General features: G+C 39.6%; 1 protein-coding gene across 7 annotated transcripts in view; it reads left to right on the top strand.

Annotated features, from left to right (window-relative positions):
• The window catches only part of ENPP2 (ectonucleotide pyrophosphatase/phosphodiesterase 2), a 123,619-nt gene extending 111,526 nt beyond the window's left edge, over positions 1-12,093 (top strand). For all 7 annotated transcript variants that reach the window (XM_030795467.1, XM_030795464.1, XM_030795463.1 and 4 more), the window contains 2 exons: positions 6,180-6,336; positions 11,486-12,093. In XM_030795467.1, the coding sequence (XP_030651327.1) occupies positions 6,180-6,336; positions 11,486-11,656 (328 nt within the window). In that variant the 3' untranslated portion in view covers positions 11,657-12,093. The remainder of the gene's footprint in view (positions 1-6,179; positions 6,337-11,485) is intronic.
• Positions 12,094-14,515: the final 2,422 nt, after the last annotated feature.

Below are 14,515 nucleotides of genomic sequence, written 5' to 3'. Positions count from 1 at the left end.
GGAAAACTAACAAACAGAAAGGACATCCACACCAAAAACCCATCTGTACATCACCATCATCAAAGACAAAAAGTAGATAAAACCACAAAGATGGGGAAAAAACAGACCAAAAAAACTGGAAACTCTAAAAAACAGAGCACCTCTCCTCCTCCAAAGGAACGCAGTTCCTCACCAGCAACGGAACAAAGCTGGATGGAGGATGACTTTGATGAGTTGAGAGAAGAAGGCTTCAGACGATCAAACTACTCTGAGCTACGAGAGGAAATTCAAAACAACAGCAAAGAAGTTAAAAACTTTGAAAAAAAATTAGAAGAATGGATAACTAGAATAACCAATGGAGAGAAGGGCTTCAAGGAGCCGATGGAGCTGAAAGCCAAGTTTCGAGAACTACGCGAAGATTGCAGAAGCCTCATTAGCAGATGCGATCAACTGGAAGAAAGGGTATCGCTGATGGAAGATGAAATGAATGAAATGAAAAGAGAAGGGAAGTTTAGAGAAAAAAGGATAAAAAGAAATGAACAAAGCCTCCAAGAAATTTGGGACTATGTGAAAAGACCAAACCTACGTCTGATTGGTGTACCTGAAAATGATGGGGAGAATGGAACCAAGTTGGAAAACACTCTGCAAGATATTATCCAGGAGAACTTCCCCAATCTAGCAAGGCAGGCCAGCATTCAGATTCAGGAAATACAGAGAACGCCACAAAGATACTCCTCGAGAAGGGCAACTCCAAGACACATTATTGTCAGATTCACCAAAGTTGAAATGAAAGAAAAAATGTTAAGGGCAGCCAGAGAGAAAGGTCGGGTTACCCACAAAGGGAAGCCCATCAGACTAACAGCTGATCTCTCAGCAGAAACTCTACAAGCCAGAAGAGAGTGGGGGCCGATATTCAACATTCTTAAAGAAAAGAATTTTCAACCCAGAATCTCCTATCCCGCCAAACTAAGCTTCATAAGTGAAGGAGAAATAAAACACTTTACAGACAAGCAAACGCTGAGTGATTTTGTCACCACCAGGCCTGCCCTAAAAGAGCTCCTGAAGGAAGCACTAAACATGGAAAGGAACAACCGGTACCAGCCACTGCAAAAACATGCCAAATTGTAAAGACCATCGAGACTAGGAAGAAACTATAGCAACTAACGAGCAAAATAACCAACTAACATAATAATGACAGGATCAGATTCACACATAACAATATTAACATTAAATGTAAATGGGCTAAATGCTCCATTCAAAAGACACAGACTGGCAAACTGGATAAGGAGTCAGGACCCATCAGTGTGCTGTATTCAGGAAACCCATCTCACATGCAGAGACACACATAGACTCAAAATAAAGGGATGGAGGAAGATCTATCAAGCAACTGGAAAACAAAAAAAGGCAGGGGTTGCAATCCTAGTCTCTGATAAAATAGACTTTAAACCAACAAAGATCAAAAGAGACAAAGAAGGCCATTACATAATGGTAAAGGGATCAATTCATCAAGAAGAGCTAACTATCCTAAATATATATGCACCCAACACAGGAGCACCCAGATTCATAAAGCAAGTCCTGAGTGACCTACTAAGGGACTTAAACTCCCACACAATAATAATGGGAGATTTTAACACCCCACTGTCAGCATTAGACAGATCAACGAGACAGAAAGTTAACAAGGATATCCAGGAATTGAACTCAGCTCTACATAAAGTGGACCTAATAGACATCTACAGAACTCTCCACCCCAAGTCAACAGAATATACATTTTTTTCAGCACCACACCACACCTATTCCAAAATTGACCACATAGTTGGAAGTAAAGCTCTCCTCAGCAAATGTAAAAGAACAGAAATTATAACAAACTGTCTCTCAGACCACAGTGCAATCAAACTAGAACTCAGGATTAAGAAACTCACTCAAAACCGCTCAGCTACATGGAAACTGAACAACCTGCTCCTGAATGACTATTGGGTACATAATGAAATGAAGGCAGAAATAAAGATGTTCTTTGAAACCAACGAGAACAAAGACACAACATACCAGAATCTCTGGGACACATTCAAAGCAGTGTGTAGAGGGAAATTTATAGCACTAAATGCCCACAAGAGAAAGCAGGAAAGATCCAAAATTGACTCCCTAACATCACAATTAAAAGAACTAGAAAAGCAAGAGCAAACACATTCAAAAGCTAGCAGAAGGCTAGAAATAACTAAAATCAGAGCAGAACTGAAGGAAATAGAGACACAAAAAACCCTTCAAAAAATTAATGAATCCAGGAGCTGGTTTTTTGAAAAGATCAACAAAATTGATGGACCGCTAGCAAGACTAATAAAGAAGAAAAGAGAGAAGAATCAAATAGATGCAATAAAAAACGAAAAAGGGGATATCACCACCGATCCCACAGAAATACAATCTACCATCAGAGAATACTACAAACACCTCTATGCAAATAAACTAGAAAATCTAGAAGAAATGGATAAATTCCTCGACAAATACACCCTCCCAAGACTAAACCAGGAAGAAATTGAATCTCTGAATAGACCAATAACAGGTTCTGAAATTGTGGCAATAATCAATAGCTTACCAACCAAAAAGAGTCCAGGACCTGATGGATTCACAGCCGAATTCTACCAGAGGTACAAGGAGGAACTGGTACCATTCCTTCTGAAACTATTCCAATCGATAGAAAAAGAGGGAATCCTCCCTAACACATTTTATGAAGCCAGCATCATCCTGATACCAAAACCTGGCAGAGACATAACCAAAAAAGAGAATTTCAGACCAATATCCTTGATGAACATTGATGCAAAAATCCTCAATAAAATACTGGCAAACCGAATCCAGCAGCACATCAAAAAGCTTATCCACCATGATCAAGTGGGCTTCATCCCTGGGATGCAAGGCTGGTTCAACATACGCAAATCAATAAATGTAATCCAACATATAAACAGAACCAAAGACAAAAACCACATGATTATCTCAATAGATGCAGAAAAGGCCTTTGACAAAATTCAACAACCCTTCATGCTAAAACTCTCAATAAATTAGGTATTGATGGGACGTATCTCAAAATAATAAGAGCTATCTACGACAAACCCACAGCCAATATCATACTGAATGGGCAAAAACTGGAAGCATTCCCTCTGAAAACTGGCACAAGACAGGGATGCCCTCTCTCACCGCTCCTGTTCAACATAGTGCTGGAAGTTCTGGCCAGAGCAATCAGGCAGGAGAAGGAAATAAAAGGTATTCAATTAGGAAAAGAGGAAGTCAAATTGTCCCTGTTTGCAGATGACATGATTGTATATCTAGAAAACCCCATTGTCTCAGCCCAAAATCTCCTTAAGCTGATTAGCAACTTCAGCGAAGTCTCAGGATACAAAATTAATGTACAAAAATCACAAGCATTCTTGTACACCAATAACAGACAAACAGAGAGCCAAATCATGAGTGAACTCCCATTCACAATTGCTTCAAAGAGAATAAAATACCTAGGAATCCAACTTACAAGGGATGTGAAGGACCTCTTCAAGGAGAACTACAAACCACTGCTCAATGAAATAAAAGAGGATACAAACAAATGGAAGAATATTCCATGCTCATGGGTTGGAAGAATCAATATCGTGAAAATGGCCATACTGCCCAAGGTAATTTATAGATTCAATGCCATCCCCATCAAGCTACCAATGACTTTCTTCACAGAATTGGAAAAAACTACTTTGAAGTTCATATGGAACCAAAAAAGAGCCCGCATCGCCAAGTCAATCCTAAGCCAAAAGAACAAAGCTGGAGGCATCACGCTACCTGACTTTAAACTATACTACAAGGCTACAGTAACCAAAACAGCATGGTACTGGTACCACAACAGAGACATAGATCAATGGAACAGAACAGAGCCCTCAGAAATGATGCCGCATAGCTACAACTATCTGATCTTTGACAAACCTGACAAAAACAAGAAATGGGGAAAGGATTCCCTATTTAATAAATGGTGCTGGGAAAACTGGCTAGCCATATGTAGAAAGCTGAAACTGGATCCCTTCCTTACACCTTATACAAAAATTAATTCAAGATGGATTAAAGACTTATATGTTAGACCTAAAACCATTAAAATCCTACAAGAAAACCTAGGCAATACCATTCAGGACATAGGCGTGGGCAAGGACTTCATGTCTAAAACACCAAAAGCAATGGCAACAAAAGCCAAAATCGACAAATGGGATCTCATTAAACTAAAGAGCTTCTGCACAGCAAAAGAAACTATCATCAGAATGAACAGGCAACCTACAGAATGGGAGAAAATTTTTGCAACCTACTCATCTGACAAAGGGCTAATATCCAGAATCTATAATGAACTCAAACAAATTTACAAGAAAAAAACAAACAACCCCATCAAAAAGTGGGCAGAGGACATGAACAGACACTTCTCAAAAGAAGACATTTATGCAGCCAGAAAACACATGAAGAAATGCTCATCATCACTGGCCATCAGAGAAATGCAAATCAAAACCACAGTGAGATACCATCTCACACCAGTTAGAATGGCCATCATTAAAAAATCAGGAAACAACAGGTGCTGGAGAGGATGTGGAGAAATAGGAACACTTTTACACTGTTGGTGGGACTGTAAACTAGTTCAACCATTGTGGAAGTCAGTGTGGCGATTCCTCAGGGATCTCGAACTAGAAATACCATTTGACCCAGCCATCCCATTACTGGGTATATACCCAAAGGACTATAAATCATGCTGCTATAAAGACACATGCACACGTATGTTTATTGCGGCACTATTCACAATAGCAAAGAGTTGGAACCAACCCAAATGTCCAACAACGATAGACTGGATTAAGAAAATGTGGCACATATACACCATGGAATACTATGCAGCCATAAAAAATGATGAGTTCGTGTCCTTTGTAGGGACATGGATGAAACTGGAAAACATCATTCTCAGTAAACTGTCGCAAGGACAAAAAACCAAACACCGCATGTTCTCACTCATAGGTGGGAATTGAACAATGAGAACTCATGGACACAGGAAGGTGAACATCACACTCCGGGGACTGTTGTGGGGTGGGGGGAGGGGGGAGGGACAGCATTAGGAGATACACCTAATGCTAAATGACGAGTTAATGGGTGCAGGAAATCAACATGGCACATGGATACATATGTAACAAACCTGCACATTGTGCACATGTACCCTAAAACCCTAAAGTATAATAAAAAAAAAAAAAAAAAAAAAGAAAAATTCAGAATGTAGTTATTTAGTTTTATACAAGCATGAAACAATCAGCAGCCCAGAGTATAAGAGAGGGTTTAATTGTGATTTAGAGATAATTACAGAATAAATTGCTATTTTATAAACACAGATAAATAAGATAGAAATTATCTTGCTTCTTTTCCAGTCATTCTGAAGAGAAATTTTATGTAAATTGCACATTTATTTTATTGCTGATCACTGTTAGCCAAAATTAAATTAGTAGTTAAATCATAATTTTAATATTTGGAAAATGAATAAAATTAAGATAATAGAAAACCAGGCAAGGAATTATGAATTTCTGTACTGATCTCTACAGGAAAATATTTTTTATACCTCTAGGTCCATCATTAGCACTCAGTCCTTAGTACTTCCTTTGGTAAATGAGTTCTTTGTATCAAGTTCTGCATCTCATTGTAGCTTGAAAAGGTCATTATCTGCTAGCTCTAACGTCTCTTGCCCCTTGTCCATTTTATACAACTCTAGGAAAGTTATCTTCCTGAAACATGGATCTAATAATGAATGACATTCCCTAGCACAAAAACCTTTAATGGAGCATTACTACCTAAATAATAATGCCCCAGTCCATATCCTGGCACTCAGAACCCACCATAATTTGGCTTTTATTGACTCTTCCAGCCTTTCATTTCTACTGCATTGGTCTATTCACCATTACCTGTCTCCAGTTCTTAGATCAATCCATTTTCTTTGCCTGGAGTATCTTTCTTACTCTGCCAGGTTGAGGAGTGAGGGGATTCCAGGCAAAGAAAACATTATCTTCAAAGACATAGAAGCGGGCTAGTGCTTAGAAGTGAAAAATGATTCAATCGAATGGGGATTAATTTTAGTGACTTAGGCAATATTCATTGATCTCCATTTAAAAAAGAAAGCTTCAACATCAACTCATCAACTGTGACTTCGTTTTACCTTCCTGTTTCAGGTACGTGGAAGGCAGCTCCATTCCTGTTCCAACTCACTACTACAGCATCATCACCAGCTGTCTGGATTTCACTCAGCCTGCCGACAAGTGTGACGGCCCTCTCTCTGTGTCCTCCTTCATCCTGCCTCACCGGCCTGACAACGAGGAGAGCTGCAATGTGAGTTTACAGAGAGAGTCCTTTAGGATTTGCTTCCATAGTTCACCTTCGTTTCTTACTTTATATTTCCATCATTGAACTAGAACATACTTACTATAAAGCATTCACCCTAAACAGAAAAAAGAAAGGAACCAAACAGAACTTTGCTTAACATGTAGGAATTTTGCCTTCTAATGACTTTTTATTTTTCAATGTATGTGTGCATTTAACATAACTCTATCAATGTGTACAATTTTGAGAAATAAGTGTCCAAATGTTTTTCATTTTGCAAAAGAAAGTGGAGAATGCCAAAATTTTATAAAAAAGTAGAAACTAGCAAAATTTTGATAATTGTTGAAACTTGGTAAGAGGTCATGGAGTTTTATTATATTACTCACTTCACTTTTCTGGATGTTTAAAAATTTCCATATTAAAAACTTTTTTCTTTTTTAGCTCTGTCGCCCAGGCTGGAGTGCAGTGGTTTGATCTTGGCTCACTGCAACCTTCACCTCCTGAGTTCAAGTGATTCTCCTGCCTCAGCCTCCCGAGTAGCTGGGATTATAGGCGGGCACCACCATGGCCAGCTAATTTTTGTATTTTTAGTAGAGATGGGGTTTTACCATGTTGGCCAGGCTGGTCTCGAACTCCTGACCTCAAGTGATCCACTTGCCTTGGCCTCCCAAAGTGCTGGGATTATAGGCATGAGCCACTGTGTGTGGCCCATAATGAAAACTTTTTTTTTTTTTTTTTTTTTGAGGCGGAGTCTCACTCTGTCACCTAGGCTGGAGTGCAGTGGTGTGATCTTGGCTCACCGCAAGCTCCGCCTCCCAGGCTTCATACCATTCTCCTGCCTCAGCCTCCTGAATAGCTGGGACTATAGGCGCCCGCAACCACGCCCGGCTAATTTTTGTATTTTTAGTAGAGACGGGGTTCCACCGTGTTAGCCAGGATGGTCTCAATCTCCTGACCTCGTGATCTGCCCACCTTGGCCTCCCAAAGTGCTGGGATGACAGGCGTGAGCCACTGCGCCCAGCCATGGAAACTTTTTAATACACACACATACACACACACACACAGATGAAGCAAGAGCAAGCGAGAAAGAAATCTATACCTTACTAATCAGGTTTGCTACTAGTTATGATGGAGGTGTAACAGTCACTCTTTTCTCAGATAGCACAGATGACTCCTGATTCACTCATCCCGTGGGGAGACAGCTAGGATGCAGGATGGCATCATGAAAACACTAGGGAGGAAGACAGGAGCCATGCTATATGCTCCTGGCCCTGTACTAACTTGACACTCAGGGACAAATAGAAAAATCTTCAGGTCCTTTTAATTTGATGGAAAGTCTGTGCTCAAGATTGATTTTAGAAGTAATAGTCTATGCTTTTGTTTCACATAACAGAAGAAGTAGAGATGTAATCTACAGAAGATAATCTTTAGTCAACAAGTACTACTCAAATTCCTAAGTTGTATAAGGTGCTCTAGGAGAAACAAGAGTGTATTAGACATACTCACTATTCCTAGGCAGCCCACAGAGTGGGTCAACAAATAAAACAGGTATGGAAATTGCCACACTGAAAGGCAAGGAGCCATAAGAATAGCTTCAATAGAGATGATCAGCTTTGTGGGCAAGATAGTTTTTGATCTGTGACTTCAATTATGGGTGAAGATTGAGTCTATGAATGTAGAAGAAAATTAGAAAGTTTAAATATATCCCAGAAAGTGAATTAAGTTTTGCCTGAGTATTAGAAATGAGGGCAAATAGTGGGAGAAAAGATTTTAAAAGTTGATTGGAATCAAATTTTTAAAAAGTAGTAGTAGTAATAGTAACTATAACAGTCATCATAGCAGGAGCAGTAGTGGTAGTTGTTATCATTTATTGAGTACATGTTGTGATCCAATTATGTGCAGTTCCTTTAAATATATTATTTCTAATCATATAATCACAGTATGAGGCAAATATGTATATATATGATGTCTCCCCTGCCTTTTTGTTAACTGTTGAGAAATTTATAGCTACTAAGGGGAAAGTATGTTGTGTGATTACTTGGTTAGTCAGCAGAAGAGCAGAGCTTTAGATTTAAGGCCTCTGACTCCAACAGCCCATCCTCTTTCCAGTTTATCAGACTTCCGTAGTAGAACCTTGGGACTTTAGGAATTTTTTCTTACGATTAAGGCATTAGGTACCCGAGGAAAATGTTTAGTTGGAAGAGCAACGTTTTGGGCTCTGCTTTAGGAAGAGAAATTTGAAATGGAGGAGGCTGAACATTGTGCTCAAAGGGCTTTGGCAAGATTCACAGGAGTGAGGCAAGAGAGAACTTGAACTGGGGTTGTGGTCTCGGAGATCTAAAAGGAAGGATGGAAGACAACAATATTATACTTGAAGGCTCCATAGGGTTTTATAAATGATGGGAATGGGTGGTAGAGAAATGTGGAAACTGCAAGTGAGAGACAAGCTGTTATCAACTTACTGGCTTGGCCCTCTCAATTTTGGTTGTTTACAACCACAGGAGCCCCAGGTGGATGTAATGCCTCTGTAGAACATGGTATACATTCGCTGAGCTTCAGTTTTATTAGAAATTTGTGGGGAGGTGAAATTCTTGCAAAACATTAAACTGTTGTATAATGGGATAAAAATTAAAATTGCCATACAGTTCTAAGATGAAAAGACTACAAAGGTATTTCGTATATATAGTAGGCCATTTAAGGTGTACCTAGATTCCTGGGGAATACATGTTCAAGTTCAGTCATTAGAGGAATTTGGTGATGGGGAGTTTTAAAAACACTGCTCTAAACTCAATGCAAAGGATGTTCTGTAATTGATCTAAATTTTATATCTGAAAAATGAAATCCACTGAAGTCCTCACAGGTTTTCCTCTCTCTACTGGTTCCTGACTCTGCACAGAGTTTGGAGGCATTTCTTGTAGAGTTCACGGCCAGCATGCTTCTCGTCGAAGGGTCACCTGTTCATGTAGAAACTTTCCTTCCTGTGAATTTTACCTTAAAACTGCTGGGACCTGAATTCACAAACCTGGGGAGAAAGTCAGGGAGAAAAGACGGGTGAAGAATAAATGTCCATAATGAGGAAGACAGCAAGAAAGTTCATGGATTGTGCTTTTGTTTGCATTAATATTTTAAGTGATTTATTTTTAAAGTCTTTCCTGTCCTCCCTACCTTGCTGTTCATGAACTTTTATTTGAATTTTCTTAGTTTTGCATCTTGCAGGATAGTCTTCATCAGCGAATGCTTCTGTGGATTGCCAGCTAACATCAAGACAGAAGATATTTTCTTCACAGGCCACATAGCTAGTATTTCCTAATGATGAATTATAGGACAGATTTCAGGGTGTGAGAACCAGAAGAGACTGCCTCTCCAATGAAATTGGCAAATCACTTCCCAAGGAAAGAAATAGCAAAAGACAGATGTTTTTGCAGAATTCTTATAATCCTAGCTAGCCGTCATTTAAATTAGGAAAAATCTTTTCACCCCTGTCCACACATTCAAATGACTGCATTTACAAAGAAAAAATTGGACTGACTGACCATTGAAAAATCAAACAAATGAGCTGAATATGAAAATTCTCTCAAAATACAGGCTCATGCTTGCCCTGCTTACTCTGAGGGGGTCCTGACCCATCTGGAGACCTCCTACTTCGTTAATTATAGGGTCACGCTGAGGACTGGTCAGTACCATTGTGGGTAGAGTTATATTTAGGTCTTTCCTTTCCTGTGAATCGCAGAGATCTTGGTTAGGTTGGGTTAGGAGGGTGGGACATGAAGGTTAAAACTCTTACCTCCCCAGCCTGCAAAGCAATTTCTTCCCCTTTCTTCATTTTGCCTGAGATGGCCAGGCATCAGTTTCCTGAACCAACACCCTCCCGGAACATATTTAGCACTGGCACAAGCTGCTGCAGTTCCCTGTCCAGGTTTGTGTGGGTTGGAGCTTTCCGAGAAAGCCTATTGCAGGTTCTTGGGCTTTGGTGGATAGTTCATTGAGACTACTAGTGGTAAAGAGTTGGATGAGGGCATGTCTGAATATTCCCAGACCTGGGACATGCAGCCACCCTTCAACTTATAGAAGGGCTCTTGGAAGCCATTGCAATTCCGGAGGCATTTGTGAATGGAATTACTTGCAAAGGCCCTCCTGCTCAATGTCTACTAATGAAAGTAGACACTGCTCCATATTCACAGGGCTCTCAGATCTCACTCTTTCCCTAAACTTCCCACAAAAATGAAAGAAGCTATTTTTGAGATGCAAAGAACTGCTTCCCCTGAATTACCTTTTAGTTTCAAGTTAGACAAGTTGTTTGATGTAGGACATCTGAAAGTCTTTCATCTAGAACTTGTGTCAGTGGGGCAGTTTTTGGCAAGCAGCTAAGACAGAGATTCACTTCCTTTCTTCCGTGTTTCCTTGCTTTACCTTTTCCCCCCACTTCTTCCCTCCTCTCCTCCCTACCTCCCAGGGAGCTGCAGAAGTAAGCATTATTATCCTTGTGAACCAAGGAAGAAAGTGAGGCCTCAAGAAGTCAACTAGCTTGACCAAGGTCTCATAGCCAAGAAGTAGTACAGCCTCATTTCCAACTCCGGCCTTTTGGGCCCCAGAGCGCCAGATGTATCAACTGAGCGGCTTCGAGTTGACCTCATTTTTCAAATAGCAATTTATGCATTCTAGTAGATGACGTAGTTGATGCCGCAGTTTCTTTTGAAAAACTAGGAATGCACACACACAATTTTGTGCATTAGGCTTAAGTTCTTCACTTTCCTTGGGAAGCAGAAGCATATTCCAAATTACTTGTACTCTGTGCTCAATATTGCAATTTGACAGCTTGGAAAAGAAACAAATTACTGAATTCTCTAGGGCCTTTGGTTTTCCTAATTTTGATTTATGTTCTGAGAACCTATTGAGTCAAATGCCCTCTGACACCACATGTCTCGTTTATTTGGTACAGTTAATTGCTGTTGAAAATGTTTACAGCCAAGGGCAGGTATTTGTGGCACATTACCAATAGGAATGCGGTGGAGTGGCAGGGAGGCCAGGAAGGATCAACATGCAGTGGCTCTGTGTGCAAGAGTGCACAGAGGTCATTTGTGGACTTGGAGTAAACTGACCATTTGGAGAAACTCCTCTGGAAAATTCTGATTCTGATTTTGTTCTATTTCCATTGCAGAGCTCAGAGGACGAGTCGAAATGGGTAGAAGAACTCATGAAGATGCACACAGCTCGGGTGCGTGACATTGAACATCTCACCAGCCTGGACTTCTTCCGAAAGACCAGCCGCAGCTACCCAGAAATCCTGACACTCAAGACATACCTGCATACATATGAGAGCGAGATTTAACTTTCTGAGCATCTGCAGTACAGTCTTATCAACTGGTTGTATATTTTTATATTGTTTTTGTATTTATTAATTTGAAACCAGGACATTAAAAATGTTAGTATTTTAATCCTGTACCAAATCTGACATATTATGCCTGAATGACTCCACTGTTTTTCTCTAATGCTTGATTTAGGTAGCCTTGTGTTTCTGAATAGAGCTTGTAATAAATACTGCAGCTTGAGTTTTTAGTGGAAGCTTCTAAATGGTGCTGCAGATTTGATATTTGCATTGAGGAAATATTAATTTTCCAATGCACAGTTGCCACATTTAGTCCTGTACTGTATGGAAACACTGATTTTGTAAAGTTGCCTTTATTTGCTGTTAACTGTTAACTATGACAGATATATTTAAGCCTTATAAACCAATCTTAAACATAATAAATCACACATTCAGTTTTTTTCTGGTTTTATTTGGCTTTTATTTCACTTATAAATTAGAGGGTTTGTTTCAGGTGTATTCATGTGTGTAAGGAACACATTTCTTGTACTAGGCCCTTTTCCTAGTTGCTTATATGACCTGGATGAGATGGTTTAGGTTCATATCTATAGGAAATCAGAAGGGCAGAGGGAAAGAGGAATTAGAAGCACTTCTGAATACAATCTCTCAATGTATCTCTTTTAAAAATATTTTGAAGTTTGGAAAAATATTTTGAAGTTTTGACCAAGTTGGTTCAAAACTGTATTAGATTCAACCTAAACTGCCTTGAACATATATTCTGTACAAGGTATTGACCTAAGAACCCTGGAGGATATAAAGAGAAATAAGATAGTGGGATGAGATATGGATATAAACATGTAATTAGCTAATCCAGGTAGAGAATAACAAATGCCAAGTAAAAAGTATTAGTAACAACACAATAGGACAGAAAGGTCTGAATAGTAATATGTGGGGGTAATTTTAGATGGACATAGTTATGGCTTTAAATACTAATGATGCATGGAGTGAGGAGGTCATTAAAAAAATTTCAGTCTTTCAAATTGTGGCATAGAGAAAGACTCAGAATAGTGTTGTTATATCTCTAACAGTTGTTAATCTCCCTTAAATAAAGAAAACAAGGTCGGGCGCAGTGGCTTGTGCCTGTAATCCCAGCACTTTGGGAAGCTAAGGCAGGCAGATCACTTGAGGTCAGGAGTTCAAGACCAGCCTGGCCAACATGGTGAAACTCCATCTCTACTAAAAATACAAAAAAAAAAAAAAAAATCCCTGCATGGTGGCATATGCCTGTAATCCCAGGTACTTGGGAGGGTGAGGCAGGGGAATCGCTTGAACCCGGGAGGCAGAGGTTGCAGCGAGCCAAGATAGGCCCACTGCACTCCAGCCTGGGTGACACAGTGAGACTCCATCTCAAAAAAAGGAAAAACAAGCAAACAAAAAAATCAGAAGAAAATAGCCTATTGTTTTGTTTTATTTATTTTCAATTGCTCCCTTTTATGGTCAGTGAAATGAGTTTTAATTTCTATAATTTTTCCTTTAAAAATACATTAAGAAGAAAGACATTATGTCAAAAATAATTTACATCAAAAGTAGCACAGTAAATTTGATGGTATTGGGGATATGTGAAAAATTGGGAAGGTGGTAAGGGAAAAAGTGATGTCCTGGAAACAGGGCTGTAGGACTACACTGGAAGAAGTGATCATGGTGATACCAATGTGGCTGTATTTATAGAGCACTCACTATGTTCCGGGCATGCCTCTGGCACTTCCTATGGTTTGTCTTTGAATGCTGAAAAAATGGGAAGCTCAGAGAAGATTTCATGGAAAGAGGAAGAATGAAGATATGAATGAGGAAGGATGCTTGAACTGGGCTTTGGAGTTTGGGGTAGGGTGAAAGGGTGGTAGAAATGAATTAGAATATGATTCATTATTCATTTAATATTTAACAATAATTTATTGAGCATCTACTATATGCCAGGTTGAGCATCCCAAAGCTGAGAATCTGATATCTGAGATGTTCCCAAATCTGAAATTTTTTGAGTGCCAACACAACGCACAAAAGGAATGCTTGTTGGGATATTGTGGGTTTCAGATTTTTGGATTTGGGATGCTCAACCTAGGCATAATGCAAATATTCCAAAATTTGAAAAATCAAAAATCCAGAACACCTCCTGACCCAACCATTTCAGATAGACAAGGGATACTTTCCGTTGAGGATAAAACAGTGAATAAATAAATATAGTTCCTGGCCTCATAGAACTTGAACTTTAACGAAAGAGACCCTTTTAAACACCTCCAATTATATGTTATATGTGCTGTGAAAGAATTAAACAGGTGGAGGAGAGTAACAAGAAGGTGGAAAAGGAAAGGCTTCATAGGTGACTTTCTAGCCAAGACCTAGGAGATGAGAAGAGCTGGCCTCTAGAGAAAGAGGGACAAAAAGGAAGAGCATGGTCAAGGACTGGGGTCGGGAAAGATCTTCGGGTGTGTGAGAATCTGAAAGAAAACGGATGTGCCTGAATACAGTGGTGAGCTGGGTTGGGATCAGGTCAGGTCTCATTGAGGCCCAATAAGCTCCACTGAGGCATTTTGATTCCACTTTAAATGCAACGAGAAATAATGGAAAAGTCTCGGACAGAAGTGTGACGGGATCTGATTTAAGGTCTCACTCAGTACATGAACACCATGTATTAGGTTCGTGCACGAATTAATTGCCGTTTTTGCCATTAAAAGTGATGGCAAAAATGGCAATTAATTTTGCACCAACCGAACAATAATCACATGCTATGCTCTAGAAATAATGCCACATAAAAATACATCTGAGGCCGGGCACGGTGGCTCACGCCTGTAATCCCAGCACTTTGGGAGGCTGAGGCAGGCGGATTAC

This window comes from Nomascus leucogenys, chromosome 16 (assembly GCF_006542625.1).
Source record: "Nomascus leucogenys isolate Asia chromosome 16, Asia_NLE_v1, whole genome shotgun sequence".
In the NCBI taxonomy this organism is placed as follows: Eukaryota; Metazoa; Chordata; class Mammalia; order Primates; family Hylobatidae; genus Nomascus; species Nomascus leucogenys.
This window is presented reverse-complemented; position numbering and strand designations above follow the sequence as displayed.